Below are 20,034 nucleotides of genomic sequence, written 5' to 3'. Positions count from 1 at the left end.
TGGAATGGGCTGACCAGGGAGGTGGTGAAGTCACCGTCCCTGGAAGGGTTTAAGGAGAATTAGGTGTAGCTCTCGGTGCCATGGTCTAGTTGATGGTGGCGTTTGGTGGACTCAGTGGTCTCTATCACCGAACCGATCCTGTGATAAACTGGGGTCAGAACCGAACCGATCCTGCGATAAACTGGGGTCAGAACCGAACCGGTTCTGTGAGAAGCTACCACCCACGGCTCATTGGCACCCGGCTGAAGTGTCTGTTCCGTGCTGCTGACACCGGGAGCCCCGCGGGCAGACCGGCGCTCGGGCCGCCCTCCTCCCTCAGGGCAGCGCCGCTGGCGAAGGCTCCGCACCCGCCGGGGCCGCCCCGCTCCGATCGCGGGGCTCCAGCTCCACCTCCCGGCCCAGCCGCGCGGCGGGCGGGGCCCGGGGGCGGCTCCGGCCCCGCCGCCCCTCCCGCCGGCCCCGCCTCCCGCCCCGCCCCGCCCCGCCCCGGAAGGGGCCGCCCGGGCCCGGCTCTTCCGGGGGTGGTGGGTCCGGCATGAGCGACGTGGTGGAGCGGACGCTGAGCGCCCTGCCCGGGCTGCTGGGGCAGCACGACCCGGGTGCTGGCCCGGGCGGTGCCGGCGGCCCCGGCAGGGTATCGGCCTCCTCCCGGCTCGGCAGCCTCATCCGGAGCATCACGGCACTCACCTCCAAGCACGTACGGGCTGCGGGGCCGGGCTCCTCTCCCTTCCCGCCCCGGGGGAGCCGGCGCGGGGCTGGGCTGGGGGCCCCGGGCGCGGCGTCTCCCCTCGGCCACGTTAAAGGCCCCGATAAATCCCCGTGTGTGTGGGTGGCCGCGTTCTGCTGCTCTGGGCACGGGCCGGGCGGGCACGGCCCCGGAGAGGGACACGCTGAGTGTGGGGCAGCGCTGAGTGACCGTGTCTCCTCTGGTTCTTCTTTCACGTTTTGCCTGTGAAATCTATGCGAGGTTAAAACAAGTTTAATTTTTCTAGGAAGAAGAAAAATTAATCCAGCAGGAACTAACCAGTTTGAAAGCAACAGTTTCAGCCCCCAACACAACACTTGTAAGTTCTGTTAGTGGCTGCAGGCTGTGGAACAGCACACCAAAGGTGAAGGACAGAGTGTTCTCACTCTATCACAGGTGGATGTGCAGGGTATCTGCATTATAGATATTTAATCGTCAGCATTAAAAAGTACCAATACATATGGTTTTGCAGCACGGTTAAAACAGTGAGAACACCGATTCTGATGGATGTGAATAAACTGTAACAATATGACCCTACTGTCATTCTGTAGTTTCTGAAGTAATGCAGACAGCAAAGCTAGGTGATGAGCTGCTTCCATCAAATAATGCTCTTTGCAGGCTGACATTGCTCTTACAATTAGTTTGTGCTTTTTAAGAAGCTGTGCTTTGTTGTATGCGCTATTGTCATGTCTGAGTTTCAGGAGATGATATATTCTGGTTTGAATTATTTAATACATATGTCAGTCCCATGAGTGAGGATTTTTGAAGGGAAAAATGAAATTTTATCTTGCGCGTAGTGAGAAACCATCCCAAGTCCGGGTAGTAATTGAGGAGTAAGGTGTGATCATCATAGTGCTTCACATAATTAATATTTTTTATGTAGGCATCTGCTGTTGATCACTTGCATATTAATCAAAATAAGAACGTTTTTAGGGGTAGAATAGGAGGATTTCTGCCTTTTTAGCAGAAATTTAACAGTGCTTTGCAGAAGTTCATGGCAAAGAAAAAATTACGAATACTGAGATTTTAGAAAATGCGTGAATTCACGTGTTTCTATGAGATAAAGTTCTCTGTTTCAGTAGAACAGTGAGGAAGAGCATAAAACATGTTGGACTTAAAATTTTCAATAAGCTGTTTCTGGTATTTCAGAGACTGATGAAAGAATGCATGGTGAGACTCATCTATTGTGAAATGCTGGGCTACGAGTCTTCCTTTGGATACATCCACGCAATCAAACTTGCCCAGCAAGGGAATCTTCTGGAGAAGAGAGTTGGTATGTGCATGGAGCTGTAGCCTTTATAATGTTCTCAAAGTTTTACTGTTCTCCCAGTTTTAAAGTTTTTCAGGATTTATAATTCATGTCAAGTACAACCTACTTAAAATGTTCCTCTATTTTCTTGGTCTTGTTTCGTGGTTTGTTACCTTTTGGAATTATCTAAATCCTTGGCTTGTGAGGTGCTCTGTGTGTGCTTGCAGCACAGAAGGCAGGGAAATGAATTTATTTTGGATCATCAGTTCTTTCATTGTTTTGAATTGCGACACCAGTAAACAAATAATTTAAGAGAATATTTGTTAAACACATCAAGCCGAAAATGAATTTCTGTCATGATCTGGTTTCTTTTCCAAATATTTTCTGTTTTGGTGCTGGTAGGATTTTTTTTCTTATTTTAGAAAGAGTTGTAGGGAATGAGGCAAAATTAGGGAGGCCCTTACAGCATAGAGGCAGAAGTTCCCAGAGAAATCTTGAAGGCTGTTTCAGATTTCTTTGAAATGTCATGAGACTGATTTCCTTTTCTGCCAGTGTGGCTATAAACTTAGAGAAAAAAAGTTGCAGGGGCCTTGGAGAAAAAAAAGTTGCTGGCACATTTCTTTTCCTGGGTTCTGGAATGGTTTCCTCATTGTTAGAAAATAACATAGGAGTTCTTGGCATAGGATGCTGGATTGACTTTTGTATATTCCAAGTTGAATATAAAATTCCTTTGAAGAGTAATTTTATTATTTGGAAAGAAAACAGAACAGCTATAGGGAAGTACACTTGTGTTGTGTAGTCTAAAAGTAATAGACTTTTCCCTATACAGAGAAGACATTAGTTTTCCAGGAAGTGATTTATAATAGACTGGTGCTCTTGATTGTTCTTTAGCTGTAAAGTATTGTAATGTCTCTTATTTATCACAACTTATGAGTTCTTAGCTGTTTTTTCTTGAGCTTTACTGCAACTTAAATGCAATGGATTTGTCTGGAAAATGAGAGTCTTGATATTTAAAACAGGAGCAACTTTTATCCAGCAGGGGTTTTTTGTTGTGTTTTTGTAACTGTTTGAGTTAACTCTTCTTGTGTTACAGACAATCTTAAAGTTTCTGTCATAAAGTTGTTTATTGCTTGAAAATAGTAGTGAAGTCTGCTTTCTTTTACAGGTTACTTGGCAGTTTCTCTATTTCTACATGAAAATCATGAACTGCTGCTTCTACTTGTGAACACAGTTGTGAAGGTATAGTGCTTCTGTAAAAAAAAGAAGAAAGAAAATCTTAGAGGCACAGGAGAGGCTGTTTCCCTGTGCCAGGAGATGAGCCAGTGGGGAAGTAACCAACTTTGGCTGCAGCTTGGTGGGGGGGCTGTGGGGTGAAAAACTTGGACCAATTCTTCCCATTTTGTCACACAACATCTAATTACTTTGATTAGCAAAGACAGGCTGAAATGCCTTTCCCTGCCTTCTTAATTTGATCTTGATGTTCTTGCTCTTGAAGCCATCTTTTAAAAGTTCTTTCAGAGGGGATATGCCATAAACTGTACTTTATAAATGTACCAGTTGTATACATTCTCAACTCCAGGAGGAGCCATGCACACACATTGCAGTGTTAGCTTTGGCTTTTAGCTGATGGCAAGTGTCTGTTGCCTTCTCTGAGCTCATCTGATGACTTTGACAGAAAATGGAAATACATTTTGGAGTACCACTGAAAGTCTATTACTGATGTCTCTTACATGGAGCAATTATGACTTATTATAACTCTTTCTGTGTAATGTTTACTTTTTTTACTGCAGTAGGCCAAAGTCCCAGAAATTACAGATTGAAAGTGATGGTTGTTTTGTTGCTGTGATTGAAAACTTTTTCATAATATTGAAAAATATGGCTTGAAACTCACTAAGTTAAGTTAAACCAAATAAGGACTGAAACTTATCTGGGAGAGATGAACCAAGCAAGTTATATCAGCTAGAAATCTCACACATTTAATTTGTTTTGAAAAGTAATTGTAGTCTTCATAAGTTCATCCATTGGGGTTTTTTTGGTTTAAGGTTACAGTGAACCATACCTACTATATTTGATTGTATTTAGGACAGAGTGAGATTGTTAGTTTTGCAGAATGTTACTTGTAATTTGCATCTGCTTCTTAGGAAGTAGGTAATATTGTAGTGTACAGATAGGTAATTGGCAGTATTATTGAGCTTGCTCATTTTTTAAAAATCTTTTGGCTAAATCAAAAGCAGTAGAGAGAGTATTATTGATTGTAGCTCTGTGTGTTAATGTTGCACATGTTTAAAATAAAAATGTGGTTCTGTAAGAGGAGTGTGAGGAGCTGCCTGTTCCCATTCCTGTGGAGGAGAAGAGCCTGGTGAGCTCAGTGAGAGCTGGCTCCTCTCAAACCTGAGCAGGATGCTGGCTGTGGGTGGCCTCTCTAGGGGGGTAGGTCCAGCCTGCTTGTGAAAGATTTGGGGGATATCTGTGCAGAATTTAAAAGTCTGAAGAAAAATTTACTGTGTTTTATGTCACAGGACTTGCAGAGCACTAACCTGGTAGAGGTGTGCATGGCATTAACTGTTGTCAGCCAGATCTTTCCACGGGAGATGATTCCAGCTGTTCTGCCCCTAATAGAAGACAAGCTTCAGCATTCTAAGTAGGTATTCATTACAGAATTTCAAATGGCCTTGTACAGCTGAATAACTTAATTTTGTAGGTAGTTTTAGTATAAACTAGTGTTTCTTCTCTCAGTTGGTCTTTTCTAGTCATCACCTTTAGAAATTAATCCTCTCCTTGTGTTTTTTCTTGGATTCTTGTCTTGTTTATTTACAGCTTGACTGAGTATTGAATAGATAGCAAATTTTTTCATAGCCAGTGTGGATAGGTGAATGTAATTGAATTTATTTGCTGGAGTCCTTTTAACCAATATGCATGAAGAAATGTTTGTTGAGTAGGTGGGGAAACAGATCCAGATCCTTGAACTTCACTGACACTTTTTTCATAAAGCTCTTTAGAGAAACTGATAAAGGTATATCTGTGGATACCCTTGATTTGTTTGAATTGTAGTTTACTATATCCCATAGAAGGGACAGTTTTCAGCAAAGTTTTCCCATAGAAGGGACAGTTTTCAGCAAAGTTTTCCCATAGAAGGGATAGTTTTGCCAAAGAGAGGAAAATGCTGTAATTATTGATTGAAAAGGGAATTGCAGAATGAATTAATTCAGTAATTTCTAGATGTGTATTTTTTGGAAATACATTTTTTGCATGTATTTTTTGGACCACAACAGATTTGAGTCATGGCCTATTTCATTGTTTATTTGGTGCACATTGTTTTAAATCACCAATCTGACATCCATCCCTACTAGGCTTTAAAGCTGGCTTTGTCACTTCCTTGCTTAGGTGGTATTTGCAAAGTCATTTTACCAACATGTAAAACACGGGTTCTTTTCTTTACAAATCATGATCTGGGGTCTGGCAAGTTTTTTTTGTATAGTCAAGTACTTCAAGTACACTTGTTTTGTTAAGTGTAAATCTCATTTCAGGGAAATTATCCGAAGAAAAGCTGTTCAAGCTTTATACAAATTCTATCTCATTGCTCCTAATCAAGTTCAGCACATCCACGATAAGTTCAGGAAGGCTTTGTGTGACAGGGATGCTGGAGTCATGGCTGCTTCTTTGCATATTTATCTGCAAATGATTAAGGTAGGCAAAGAATTAGAAGCACAATTGAATTTGGGAGGTATTTTTGTGTTTTTTATTTTAAATACACAGTGTGCTCTACAAAGGTTTTGCAGAAAAAAACTCACTTGTAGTAGTTAGAAAAGTTAATTTATATAGTCAAGTGTTACATTTGTTTCTGCCAATCCTCCATTTAACTGGGCAAATCCACTTCTTCAGGGTCTGAATGCTCAGCATTGCTGGGTCCTTAGCTAGTGGATCTAAGTCCTACAGTGGGTTAAAGGGAAATTTCCTTGTAAATGTGTTACACCTGCTCCCTTTGCAAATGTGTGAGAAAAGCGCATAGGCTTAAAGGGAAGAGCATATGGGTGCTGAGGGTTGAGAGCAGAAGTCTGATTTCAAGAAATGATGCCATCAGTGTAGGTATTTTGATCTTACTCAAGTTGTGGGTTGTTTTTATTTTTGAATTGTTGTATTGAAATATTTGAGTTGAATTTAATTTTCATTATGTAGGAAAACTCATCTGGATACAAGGACTTGACTGGGAGTTTTGTAACCATCCTGAAGCAGGTGGTGGGAGGAAAGCTCTCTGCTGACTTCAACTATCACAGTGTGCCAGCACCATGGTTACAAATTCAGCTTTTAAGAATTTTGGGGCTGTTGGGAAAAGATGATCCAAGGTAACCAGATTTTTCTCTGTAAGTAATAATTTGAAGTACAGTAACAGCCTGCACCTCATAGACTGTAAGAGGCTTTCAGTGTCGAAATTCTTGCACATTTGTCTTTAACCAATAATTAATTTCTGCAAAAGTAGTTTCTTAGCTTCTGGATTGTATAAACAATTGATTGTTGTGTAATATGAGTAAAATGTAATTTTACTGGGACTTGTTACAATGTTTCCAAATAACAGTGAAGAGCTGGAGTAAAGCTATTTTAAGAGTGCTGCCATTTTGTGAGGACCTGGTTGTCCATGATCCTTTTCCTATTGACCTGTTTATTTGTGCAAGCAGCAAGGGAAGTGTTTTTCTTCTTAAAATATGGTAAATGTTTCCTTTGAAAGCTTCAAGCATCCTGTTAAATGCCATTTAGGATCATGTTGTAGAGCTCTTCTGTGTTATAGCAAATTTGTGGATATGAATAATGTGTTACAGGTTTCAATAATAGCTCTGAACTGTTTGGCAAAATAAGACTACCTGCTTATTAGTGGTGCAATTAATTGTAAATATTTTCTTAAATAGGACAAGTGAATTGATGTATGATGTTCTAGATGAATCTTTAAGAAGAGCAGAGATTAATCATAATATTACATATGGTGGGTAAGGTTATTTTATGTAATTATCAATATTTGAAAAGATAGAAAATGATTAATTGATTATGCTAAAATACTTAAACAGTACTTTTGAAAAATCTAATTATAGTCTTAACATTAATTGTATTCTCAAGTGTCCAACTAGTAAATAGTAGCACAAGTGATGCATTGCTGTACAGCATTAATTTTTTATCATTGAATTAAAACACATCTATAAACAGGGAACTCTTTTTGGCTCAAAAGCCTTTATCCTGTGTTTGCATTGACCCTGTCCTTAAATACACAAAGTCAGCTGCTTCATGAAAGCTTTTATTGGACATTGCTTAAGTTGAAAAAAGCAATAAAAGAAAATCCTGCTGATACATCTCTGTGGTAGAAATGCTTTGATTTCTCTTCACTGCCCTGAGAAAAGCAATAGTGTGCAGAGACAGTGTCAGTTCCTTGCAGCTGTGTAGGGTTTCCCCTCTGGGCACAGTTAATAAACATTACACCTCCAGAGTTCAGTGACAGTGCTGCCTGTGGAAGGGTGACTTTGGCACATGTCTCAATTGAAAATTCCTAAAACCTAGCAGAAGGTTCATTTTGGTAGAAGTTCTTTGTCTTCTCAGTAGAGAAAGCTGGTTTTGTTGCTACTACAAAGCAAAAGGAATAGTTGCACTGTTAACTTTTTTCCTGCTAAAAAGTTGAGCAATTTATTTGTCTTTTTTCTTTGTCTTCTCCTCCCCAGGTCTGAATGCCTCCCCAAAATCCCAGTTTTGATGATCTAGAACCCTCCTTTAAAAGCTGTTTCACTACTAAGAAAACCTACCACCCCAATTTTTTTGTTGTTAAATAAAGCCCTGTAGATGTGCCCAAGTCCCTGTGCTAATGCAATGGAAAGAAAATTGACACTTTGTTAAAACAATAGTGAGGGGTGAAACAGAAAAGGAACACGGCTCAAAGCTGTAGATGTCTAACACCTACATCATACATATGCTGTAAAGCATTGTGTAAGCCTCACTTCCATAAAAAGGGCAACTTTGGGGAAGTATTCTCTTTTAGTAAATAATAAATGAGGAAGCATCTGTCAGATGTTTAGAGTATTCAGCTGATTGCTTCTGTTCTTTTAGGTAAGAACATACAAGTTATTAGGAGGTGTGTTGACTTTTAATACAGGCTATTTGCACATGCCAGGAGATAAACATTAAATTTGTTTTGAGCACTTAAGAGGACAAAGTGGGCAGTTCATCATGATTTGTACAAGGACATAGAAGTAGTTTTTGTTCACCTTTGGCAAGCATTTTATAAAACTGTAGTTGATAATCCCAGACAAAAGAAAAATGTAATTCTGAGTGATTGCTCTTTCTTATAAAGAGTCATTCGTTATGGCATGTTTCTTACAGGCAGTTTTGTTGTGTGCTAGTCTTTAGATTTAGTCTGTAATGGCTAAGGAAGAGAGGGGCTATCTATTGGACAGTTCAGTTAGTCACTGATTTACAAGAACAACATCATGATTGTAAGCCCTAATTAACTTGGGAGACTAACTTGGTCTGAATCTTTGCCCAAATTGTTGCCATAAAGGAGTATTTACTTTTTTCTAGATTTTTCTCAAACAACTGTACAAAGCTGTTGGGTTTTTTCTGGTTTTGTTTCTGTTTTAATTTTTCATTGGTTCTTTTTTTGAAGAATGTTCTTGGGATGATTTTGGCTGTAGTCGCTAAGAAATTATATGAGTTACCAAAAATAATTTGTCTCAAATCCTTTATAGTTGTTTGTTGGCTTTCTGAAGACTGTCCCAGTCCAGTGCCTTGAGCAGCTGTAGGAGACTTCAAGGTTGGAAGAACTTTAAGGACAGAAAGTTGTTTGCAGGGGCTAATTAAAACATGTATGTACAAAGGAGATAGACTTTTACCTTATGTCAGATGGCACTCTCTGGTTAGATTCAGTGGGAGTGGGATAGCACTGCCAGTCCTTGAGGAACACTGAGCTCGTTTGTTTGTTAAAAATTTTGGATTGTAGAAGTATTCAATACACATTAATTATGTGTCTTCTCCTCCTGCAGCCATCTTGTTTGAATGTGTCCAAACAATTTATACCATTCATCCCAAATCAGAATTACTTGAAAAGGCTGCCAAGTGCATTGGAAAATTTGTTTTGTCACCCAAAATTAATTTGAAATACTTAGGTAAGGATGCCTGATTTCATTATGGTGTCTTTAATTTGGCCATAGTGGTAGCATTGCCTTACATCACTTGCAATCTCTTCCATTCCAGGTTTAAAGGCTCTGACCTATGTTATCCAGCAGGATCCAAACCTGGCACTTCAGCACCAGATGACAATAATTGAATGTCTGGACCATCCAGATCCCATTATTAAGAGGGAGGTCAGTGAATTTCTAAATGTCAAAAATTTAGGTGCTTGTAAGTTTTGTAAAATGAGTTGTGTAAAAATCTTATGTTTCCATAATTGTGAGAGAACAGTTAAAAACACAGCTAATGTGACAAACTGTGTAGAGATGCAGTGTATTTAATTTAAGAATAGTTGCTCAATTTGGTGTACTAAAGCTGCTGTTTTGCTGCTGCTTTTTTTGAGTCATCAGAACCAATTAATTTTTTTGTGCTTTCTCTTTCAGACCTTAGAGCTTCTCTACAGGATTACAAATGGGCAGAATGTAATTGTCATAGTCCAGAAAATGCTTGACTACTTAAAAGAAAGCCAAGAAGAATATGCCATCATCAGCTTAGTTGGCAAAATAGCAGAACTAGCTGAGAAATATCCTTTTATTTTTCTGAACTAGCTGAGAAATATCCTTTTATTTTTCTGAAACTTTGAAGTCAGAGCTCAGGCACCTGTAGCAGTGATACCTATCAAGCATCTTTCCTGATCTTGTGAAGTAGGAAGTGTTAGAGCTATGCTTCCCATCCTTTCAAATGCAAAAGAAAGCACATACAGTAATGACTACAGTGTTTCTTGTGTTTCACTGAGAGAAACTAATTGCACACAAATTTTGGCTTTGGAGTTCAGCATTAAAACCTTGTGTTTTAAATTCCAACTTTGAAGCCTTATACCATTGCATAGAGAGAGATGTCTCAGTGCTACTTGAAGTGCTGTTCTGTAATTGTGGGACTGATCTTCCCTGATAGAACTCTTCATTGGTGTATGGATTTTAAGAACAGCACACTTGGATAGAAATAAAGAAAAGATTTTTAAAGAATGCCATAAAAGATGAAAGTAATGATTAGGGATTTGGTTTATGATGTGCATTACTGTTAGACCTGCCACTGCCTGATTTCTGTGTGTGATTTTGTCTGATATCTTGAGTTGTAAGCTTTTGATAACAGAGAGCTGCCTTATCATCCTGTTTGTGCAGTGCTTGGCATGGAGTACTGTACTAAAAAAACCTCTGTTGTCCTGCTGTATGCAAAAACAAATGCAATAACTCTGAAATTTCTGTGCTGTTAAAAATTTCCACTTATTAACTGTATTTTCAGGACTTATCTGAGAGAAGGCAAAAGCCAACTTTCAAAGTTAACAAAGGCTGATCAAAAGTTAAATACATTAAAAAAAAGTGAGGATTTGTGTGGAGTGCTTCAAAATGTTTTTGTAAAGTTTGTAAATCAACAGCAAAGCACTGCTGAAAAACACTGTTTTCTTATCATTGATCAAGTGATGCTGGGTAAACAAAAGATTATGTGGAAGTCTAGCACAGGAGAAGTGTGAGCTTAAAATAGAGTAGGACAAATGTGAACATATTGTCCTTAATGTGTGAGGCCTGCATAAACTCAACTTTTTCAACAAAGTAACTTCAGGCTTTTCTAACTGATCACCAGTTTTCATGAGATTTCCAGGAAACACTTCCTAAAAGATCCAGGAATATTTCCTCTTTGGTTAGATGGAGCTGATATTTGCCCATCAGATCCCTGACTTACTGGGGAGATCACAATGGGCATTCCTATGGAAATAGACTAAAAAAGAAGGAAAAAGTTATGCCTTAGCATTTCATTCCTTAACATCTGGACACATATGCCCCTAACAATGAGTGGTTCATCCAGACAATGAATGCTGTGTTCTCAGTTGGAGGTGATGTTGTGCATTCTGATATCCCAAACAACTTCCTGAGGCTGTTGGCTGAAGGTAACTCCCCACATGCTCTGAAGAATTAGACATGTTCCTTATTAATCTGGTTTTTTTTTCTTTTCTTAAAATGTACTTTGAAATATTTGGTAGGATATGTTATTTGTGTTTCACAGAAATGGTGCTGTTTTCTAGGATTTGATGATGAAAAAGAAGATCATCAGCTACGAATGTATGCAGTACAGTCCTATTTGGCACTACTTGAGGAGGAAGATAAATTGTATCCACAGAAATTCCTTCAAGTTATGAGCTGGGTAAGGTAGACACAGGTCAGAATTCCACACACAGATTTGAGGAAGCTGTCAAAGGTGATAATGTTTCTAATAAATATTTATTAAACTTTAATTTTCAGTCACTTGTACTTGAAGTCAAGCTAACATGCTGAAATCTATTTTAGCGACCTCTTTGGTGACTGAGGACTGTTAACTTGTGGTTTGTGGCAAAGCTGACTTGCTCCCTTTTATGCAGGGATGGCTTGGCAGCCACCTGAGTCTGGCTGCATACTGAGAGCCTTTCTGTCTTCATCTAAATTAGCCAGATGTGGTTGTGAAATGCTCTTGTAGCCCTGCAAATGACTGGCCAGGTGCTGTGCTGGTGTTGTCTGATACTGGGGAAGCTTCAGCTCCCACCAAGGGAGAGGCTGCAGTTTGAGGAGCTGGTGGTTTGTCAGGGCCTAGTTATATTTAGCTTTCTTTGCAAGACAGTTATTTGATTTTTAAAAAGCCAAATGTTGGAGTCTGTCAAGGTGAACACAAAGGTCGCTTCAACCCTTTGACATATGAAACACAACATGGTAAAGAAATAATTTGGATAAAATAATCTCTGTTTAAATAATAGTTTCTTGAGTGTGAGGTGGATTTATTGTGTTATTTCAATACTATATTCCAGTTTCAAAACTGAGAGCACTGCTCTAAATACATATTTTGTCTGTTTTTTGTGAATAGGTGTTGGGAGAATATTTCAGTCTTGTTACAGATGTTGATCCAGAAGTTATTTTAACAAAGCTGCATGGCCTGCTGAAGAAGACTTTTGTTACTTCTGAAACTAAAGCATGGATAATGGCTGCAGTCACCAAGATAGCATCACACACTTCCTGCTCAAAAACAGTGGATGAAATAATCCAAGAACTCAGCAGCTCTCTGGATACATGCCTGAGACAATATGCCTTTGAACTGAAGCATCTGTGTGAAGACAAAGCACTGATGAAAAGCTTGCTTCCGTTTGATGCTAGTTGCAGTGACCTGGTGGTAAGACACGTTCCAGGTTCTTTTTCATGAACCTCTTTGTGGTCCAGGGGGATGAATATTTTGGTGAAAAGGTGTTTCCAAAATGAATGGTATTTGCAGTTCTTACTGGATGCAAGTCTGCCTAAAGTGAGTTTTCAGAAACTTCTTCAGGCATATGGGATGAATCATAGTGTTCTGTACTGAAAGATAAAGAACCATGGTGTTTTAGTTAAGTAAGCTGGAGTAGCTTTTAGCAAAATTATCATTTCATACACTGGTTTATTTTTAGTTGCCTTTTGTTTTTTTTCAAAGATGAGGTAGGCCTGCTTTAGTGATACAGTACTGCTTTTGAATTCAAAGGGTTTGCCTCCTATTTAAAAACCACTGATTTTGACCATGAAATTTCCACAGTAAATGATGGAAAAGATTCTGTCTATATATCATCTTAACTGGTAGATAAGGGACATGTGACATGAAGGTCCTGATTTGCTGATAAGACACCATATTCTTCTGGTAACATCTGGTTCACATAGAGCAAATATTTTCATTGCCTTTTCATTCCTTTAAATTCTGTGTAGGTAGATGCTTCCTTATCTTTTCTGGATGGGTTTGTGGCTGAGGGACTCGCTCATGGTGCAGCACCATATAAGCCTCATCACCAGAGACAAGAGGAGAAACTTTCTCAGGAAAAAGGTGACAGTTCACTGCATTTATTTAATACTGCTAAATTACCTGAGAAGTATTAACAATTAAAGTGTACAGTTAATTGATCTTCTTAAAATAATAGTATCTCAACACAGCTCTTGTCTGTAGACAAGAGCTAAGTTCAACTTAGATTTTAGTTCCCCCTTTGTCTAGCTGATGTATATAGATTGTTGATCTGTAGGTGAGAAAGTCTTACTGTAATCCTTGCTGATCTAGAGGATTTGAAATTTGTGGGGATTATTAAAGTGAAAGCCTGAGAAGTCCAGCAATACAGGAATATCTATTTTCAGAAATATAGATTTAATTCTTACTTTTTTTTATGCCTCCTTGTAATTTTAAAATTGTCTGTCTTGCAGCACTGAATTTTGAACCTTATGGATTATCCTTTGCTTCAAGTGTGTCCTCATCTGGTGTCACTGGCAGACAGTCCCCCACTGGTTTATCTTTTGGCTCTGATATATCTGGGAATAGTGCTGAGACGGGGCACAAAGAGTGAGTAAATTTGTGTTTGAAGTGAAGCACGTTTAGGCTTCTGTTCTTGTTGTTATCATGGGTCTTTGTTGCTTCATTGCATGGAATTAGAAAGGGTGCAGTTGAACTTGGAAACTTCTATCACATAAGAAGAAAATCAGCTGGGGGCATCTGTGTAATAAGGAGGAAAACAGCTGTTGTGGTCAGACTCTTCTGCCACTTCACAGACTGCAGTTGAGGTGATAGTTAATGCAGTAATATTGGGGTAGGATTGCCTGATGATTACATTGTTTATTATTTTTTCTGATTTTTTTTTTCTAAAGACAAAAGTGAGGCTAAGGTTTGCAGTATAAGATGCTCCTTTTATTTTTAGTGCACTACACATTAATTCCATATCCATAGTTTCATACAAATTAATAACTTCATTTCTACTCTGCTAAACTGGTATGCAGGAAAGCTTTCCAGAATCTTTATATTTTACTGCTCACTCTTATCTATCAAAGCACCAAAGCAGTGAATGGTGTTTGAGTGTTGGCATGTTTTTATGAACATGTTCCTGTGGCTGATCCTGCTTTGTTTTGTTTGCCTTTTTAGGACAAATACTCTGAAACTCGAGGGAGTACGCAAGCTGTGGGGAAAAGAAGGTTACCTTCCAAAGAAAGAAAACAAAACAGGGAAAGGAAACGAGCCACAACCAGTGCCTTGTGGCAGCTTATTAGCAGGGCAGGTGGGGGAACCTCCTGCACTGCAGCCTGAGCAAGGTGCCAGCCTGTCTGAGGAAGACAAAGAGAAGCAGCAGTTAGCATCAACTTTGTTCATTGGGCTGGGAGCAAGTGCTGGTGTCAGCCTGGTGAGTGATTCTTTTGAGATTTAACAGTTCAAAGTTTACATATGGTCTTATTGAAAATTATAGATACTTGTATGCAAATGGAGATCAAATTAGTGATAAGACAACCCCACCCCCCCCAAGTCATTGAAAGACTATTGAGAATGGCTTTTGCAGTGTGATATTTTATTGAAACCTGAAACAGCTTGATGAACCTCTGAGGCAGATCTGATGTGGTAACTGGAGCTTTCCTCTGTTTACATGTTGTGCTCCAAGTTTTAGTGTTAATTTTCCTGAACAACTGTTCCTTGACCCAGCCTTGTAGAGCTGTCACTATTCATTTGGATGTAAGGCTAGACTTTGACAGCCTATGTCAAGACCATTTTAAATTTATGTATGGTAGTATGTGGAACATAAAAGAATTCACTATTAGGTAATATTTTAAGACTGGCATTGTATTAGCCAGCTCAAATCTTGGCACTTAGCACTGGTTAACCAGATACTGCCTTTGCTTAGTCTTTTATTAATAAGAGCTTTTAGTTAGGTAAGAGAATCTTGAGTCATTCATGCATTATAAGCTAATTTAGTCCTCTGTAAGAGATACAGCAAGCCCCTGGATCCATTAAAATATTTGGAATCTCTTTGTATTTATCATCTGTTTTGATTCCTTGGTCCTTCCTCACCTCCTCACTGCATGGTATTAACAGTAACACAGCTGATTGCTAGGAACTTTTCCACCCATTTTTTTTTTCTCTTTCATTTTCAGATGGGCAAAGCAGACACAGCTACTCAGAAGTTCAAAAGGAAATCAAAGATAACTGAAACTCAGCAGTTGAGTGAGGAGGCATCAGTCTTCCAAAACAGTGCTGCTTCAGATTTTGGTCCCTTACTTGATACAGTACCTATTAATATGGAGGATTCTGAGGGAAGTATGCACACAAGGTTAAGGAAAGCCTCCCCTTCTTCAGATATTGTAGAAGACAATTTAACATTTGAAACACCTCAGTCCCTCAGAAAATCTGTGCTGGATGACAGAGTTTCAGCTAACAGGCTGTCACAGTCATCTTTGTTTGCTGATAGCGATATTGAAATTTTTCAGCCTTCTTCAAGTGCTCAATGTGAGAGTGCCAGTGAAACACCATTGGTCCCTTCCTTACCAGAAGAACTTGAAGAGCTTCCTCACTCTGAAGTAGTGGGACTTTGTCAGAGTGATGCCTTAGCTCTGCATTTATGTAAGGTGTGGACAGATGACTCTCTGTTGCTCATTGTTTTTGTTTCAAATAAAAGCACTGCTGCACTTCATGCTGTGAACTTAGTGTTTGAAGAAACAGAACACTTTCAGGTAAGAAACTTTGTTTCCATTATATTTTAAATTCACTTGGAACTTCTTGCTTTTTGCTTGCATTTAACAATGCAATATTTGGTTTAATGTGGTAGCCATGCCTTTTTCCAAAGTATTTCCTTAAAACCCTGTGGTACACCTGTTACACATAGCTTTAAAAGGAGGTGAAAGAGACCTCACTATAAACTTACTAAACTCACTGGCTATAAAAGTTAGCCTCTCACTTTTTCAGTTCACCTTGATTTTGTTTGCCTCTGTGTAATGAATATATGTGATTTTTCCATTCTGAATGCAAAGACTAAACCAAATGCAAACCTCACTGGCCCTGCTTGGAGTGGTATGACTTGAGTTCACCTCACTGTGTAGCTTTCTTTTGTCTGAGTGTGGCTACTGTGCTTGTGCATTCATTTGTATTTACCTGATAGGCAAACATGATGCTTTCCTGACACCAAATTTGTATAAGCTTCTTTCAATTCTTTTTTCAAAGACATCAGTCATGGTTCACTCTCATGCATTTAGTTGAGAGTGCAGATCTTTGAGAGTGCAGATTTTTTACATTGGCTACATTTGGGATTTAAATATGATTGGTAAAGGCATGTTATAGTCATAAATAAAACTTCATTTAAATATTTGGAAAGATATTTAGGAATTGCCAATTGATTGATCTATCCCCAGATTTTGCTTAAAAGAAGCACAGAATTATTAAACAACTCAGCAACCTGATAACAAGAATTAAGTGGATTGTTTCTTTTAGAATTTACTTAATCAAGGCACTGCTAATTGATTATGGGGTCCCTTTCCATTTCTGAGTTGAATCAAACTTGTCTTGGCATTGACAGAGAGTGAGCATCTCTTGTCTAGATTTTTCTAGTAATTCACTTAAATTCCCTCCCAGACCACCACCATGGACAGAATTTCTGTTACCAGTTTGTTTGGTGAGCCAGGGCCTGCTGAGTAATCTAGAAATCCTTTTTGTTAGGGATGTTTTCTCAACTTCTTGTTTTAGTGTATAGCTTGATGTGATGCTGCTTGCTTGTATATTGCTGCTTGCTTGTTTGTTGGGACTGAGCTGCAGAATTCAGGTTCCTGGTGCAGTTCTTTAGGGCTGGGAGAAGCCAATTGTCAGAGATCAATTTCATTGGTGCTGTGTATCCCATAAAATGTTTGTAGGTGTTAGTGATTGATTTATCCTTCATGAGGGCTGACATATGGTGGCTCTGTTCACTTGTCAAATACTCCAAGAAAAATCAACAGAAATAAGAGGCACTTAGACGGTTTTATAGCTGTATCTGAATCACTTGCACAACTTGACAGCAAGACTTACATTCTTTATTTCTTTTATGACATTCTACAGATTTTGGAGAGTGCCACCTCCCAGTTTCCTGTAATTGAAGCTCAAAGTGTGGAACATTGCCAGAAATGTGTGAGGATGAACAAAGTTTGTACACAGGCAATTCTTCCTGCCTCTGTTAGTTACCAGTCAGAGATGGAAACTTGCCTTGAATTTTCAGTAACTTTATCATTGATGGACTTCATCAGGTAAATAGAATAAACTGCAGTTGTTAAAAACACTTGTATACAGCTCAGTTTTAGACAAGGGCAGGATGATTTGGGTATTGACTATGAAAATATAAGGCTTCACCTTGAGCAGCTAATTCAAATTTGAGATGGTTGGTAAAGATAATAAAGGGTTATTTTACACTTGTGAAAAAGGGGTAAAGTTCCAGCAAGAAGTACAAATGCAGGGAGAATATTGACTGTAACTGTTTTTGAAGAGACTAAGAGAAAAGAGAACAGAAGGACATGATGCTTTAAAATATGGCATAATGTAAACATGTCAAGAGGAAACAAGTGGTTTGTGTGCAGAAACCAAAACACTCTATGAAAAGGTTGACAACTTTTCAGAGGAAGGAGAAAGCTCATTCTTTTCATTTTTGAACACTGCATTTATTTTAGGAGTAGGAAGAAACAAGTGTCCTTTGTCCAACAGACTTTTCTTTTAATGTGAAATTTGAAAATTAATTTTTTTTAAATTTAGAAATCTAAAGCAAGGCATAGAAACATTTTTAAATGTTAAGCTGGAAAGAGGAGGGGTTTGATTAGACTAATACATATTTACTTGTTTTGTTCTCTATTGTCCAGTTGCTTCCATATACAGGATTTTTTGAAACCAAAGATATTCTGATTTATAAATATTGTTTGGCTAAGAAGTGTGGTGAACTTCCTTTTAGGCCAATGGAAATGACTACAGAAGACTTTGGGAAGCTGTGGTTGTCTCTTTCCAATGATGTGAAACAGAACATAAAAATGTCATCTTGCCAAGATTCCCTTTCAGCAGCCCTGGATACACTGCAACAGAAGCTGAAACTCCACAGAGTTGATGTTATAGGTAAGTGAAAGTACACTGTGGGGGTGCTCACAGGATCATTTGTCCCAGGAAAAGAAGTGGAAGAGAGGATCTTGCAGGTTTAGGGAGGGAATGTTTGGGAGCATGGTGAACAAGGGACTGGTGTCCCATGGACTTTGTTTGCCTCACTCAGGGGTCTGTGGGAAAGTGATGTAAAGGTACAAGTGTTCAGCAAAGAGTGGATTTTACAAAGGAGAAAACTTGCACTGTGAAGAGTTTTGGGTAGGACAAAAAGGGAATGAAGCTGTGTGACAAAGGTGGGATTTTTGGCATGATTTGTGCTGATGTGTTCCATGAGGAACACAGAGGTAAGAGAGGGGAAAACAGCAGACATGGAGTGTGACAGACTTGACTTTTCTGTCAAGTCTGCTATAGCAGTTGTTGCTTGCTAATTGTTACTGCATTTTTCCCTGTGGTCTCTCAGGTAATGAGGGAATCCTGGCCTGCCAGCTCCTGCCATCTGTGCCCTGCCTGCTGCACTGCCGTACCCACTCAGGGATGCTGGCCCTGTGGTTCAGGTCCCCTTGTGCTGCTCTTCCAGATGGTTTGCTCTATCAGTGTCAGAAGGTGATGGAGGAATCCTGAGAGCAATAGTGCCTGCCTTAATCTATTTGGTGTGTGAAAGCAAGTCAAAGATTTATACAGTTGCACAGATAATTACCAAAGCTAAACTAAGATACTGCTTCTTCAAGTATTAAAAGTTTTCTTCCAGCTGGCAATGTCCAAGTGGACTTGTGGGGGGAAAATGGTGACCTAAATTACCCCTGCAAAAACATGCTCAGGACTGTACAGTACATTAAAGTATTGTTACCTGTGTAAGTGAAATGTATATTAATTTTGTTGTAAATGACTGAAAGTATTTATTTTTATTACACAGCTTTTATAGATGCCAACACTTATTCTTCATGGCAACTACTTAAATATGATTTTGAAGAAAACATATTTCCATTATGAGGTCAGACTTGATCAGTTATTTAATTTTATTTTGATAATTTTTCTAAAGCTATTTTTAAGCACTGCTGGCAACAAGACCCATATTGGTGGTTATATAAAATAACTTATGTAGCAGCAAATGCATGGTTTTAAAACAGTTAAAAGATTCTAGGGAGGAAAACGCTTCCCATGATCTTTGATGTTTACCATGGAAGGGATAACATCTAAATAGGTTTTTGGTAGGAGTCAGGCATGTGAAATTGGAAGCACCTCCTGGGGGATTAGCTGAAGCCCTTCAGGTTATTCCTGTCTGCAGTTCTTTCTGCCCCAGGTTTCAGTCTCATTCCCTTTCCACAGGGGTCTGTGACAGTCACTGAGGATTTGTGCATGGCTAAGCTGAAGTTCCACGTGGATCAGCTCTGAGATGACTGAGCTGGGGGCACTTGGCTGTGGACATGTTGACTCCTTGATTTTTGTTTAGTGAACATGTTCATTGCTTTCCAGTCTACCCTATAAATTTGATCTGGCCAAAATCCCTGTGCATGAAAATTCACAAGGGGAAAGCTTCCATTTATTTTTACTTCTAATTATTTATAGCCTGGGTATGACTCATCAAAGGTCTGACTTGCAGGGATGTGGCTGTGTTGTGTGCATGCCTGGGAACTGCAGCAAGGCATGAGGGATTAAATCACAGCAGCAAATGTGGAAAATGTGTCTGAGCAGATTGTCTCCTCTTCCTGAAGTAACCTCACAATCTTGAAAATCCAGCAATCTGAATTTATTTAGATGCTGAATGAAAAATAGTGCTGGTTAGTATTATTTATAGCTGGTCATGTTTTCTATTGAAGCATCCAAGATTGTACACACAGTTCAGACATGGTACAAAGGGATTCTGTGGTAGAGTTCTGTACTTTGTGTGTTTAATAGTAACAAGGAGCCTCTCACATGTCAGCATTACTGATTCTCACCTGATAAGCACTGGTTGTAAAGGAAAACAAAGTATTCTTTTACTTTGATGTTTTGGTAAACGTTCATGAAATTGTTG

At 39.2% G+C, this 20,034-nt stretch overlaps 1 protein-coding gene across 2 annotated transcripts; it reads left to right on the top strand.

Moving 5' to 3' along the window:
- Window positions 1-491: 491 nt before the first annotated feature.
- On the top strand, window positions 492-19,784 carry AP4E1 (adaptor related protein complex 4 subunit epsilon 1). Of its 2 annotated transcripts, none has more exons than XM_071441530.1 (21): window positions 492-697; window positions 993-1,064; window positions 1,895-2,018; window positions 3,160-3,233; window positions 4,514-4,635; window positions 5,522-5,681; window positions 6,171-6,337; window positions 6,896-6,969; window positions 9,008-9,130; window positions 9,219-9,328; window positions 9,578-9,721; window positions 10,971-11,079; window positions 11,215-11,333; window positions 12,024-12,326; window positions 12,884-12,998; window positions 13,367-13,502; window positions 14,076-14,331; window positions 15,074-15,649; window positions 17,004-17,188; window positions 17,881-18,038; window positions 18,481-19,784. In XM_071441530.1, the coding sequence occupies exons 1-21, from the start codon at window positions 536-538 to the stop codon at window positions 18,639-18,641; spliced, it is 3,450 nt and encodes a 1,149-aa protein (XP_071297631.1). In that variant the 5' UTR covers window positions 492-535; the 3' UTR covers window positions 18,642-19,784. The 2 variants fall into 2 exon arrangements, with proteins under 2 accessions (XP_071297631.1, XP_071297632.1); XM_071441531.1 differs by having other exon boundaries at window positions 564-693.
- Window positions 19,785-20,034: the final 250 nt, after the last annotated feature.

Source organism: Agelaius tricolor, unplaced genomic scaffold, assembly GCF_023055355.1.
Source record: "Agelaius tricolor isolate 1412-34295 unplaced genomic scaffold, bAgeTri1.0.p SCAF_16, whole genome shotgun sequence".
Lineage (NCBI taxonomy): Eukaryota > Metazoa > Chordata > Aves > Passeriformes > Icteridae > Agelaius > Agelaius tricolor.
Note: the sequence above shows the minus strand (reverse complement) of the source record. Positions and strands in the feature narration are given on the sequence as shown.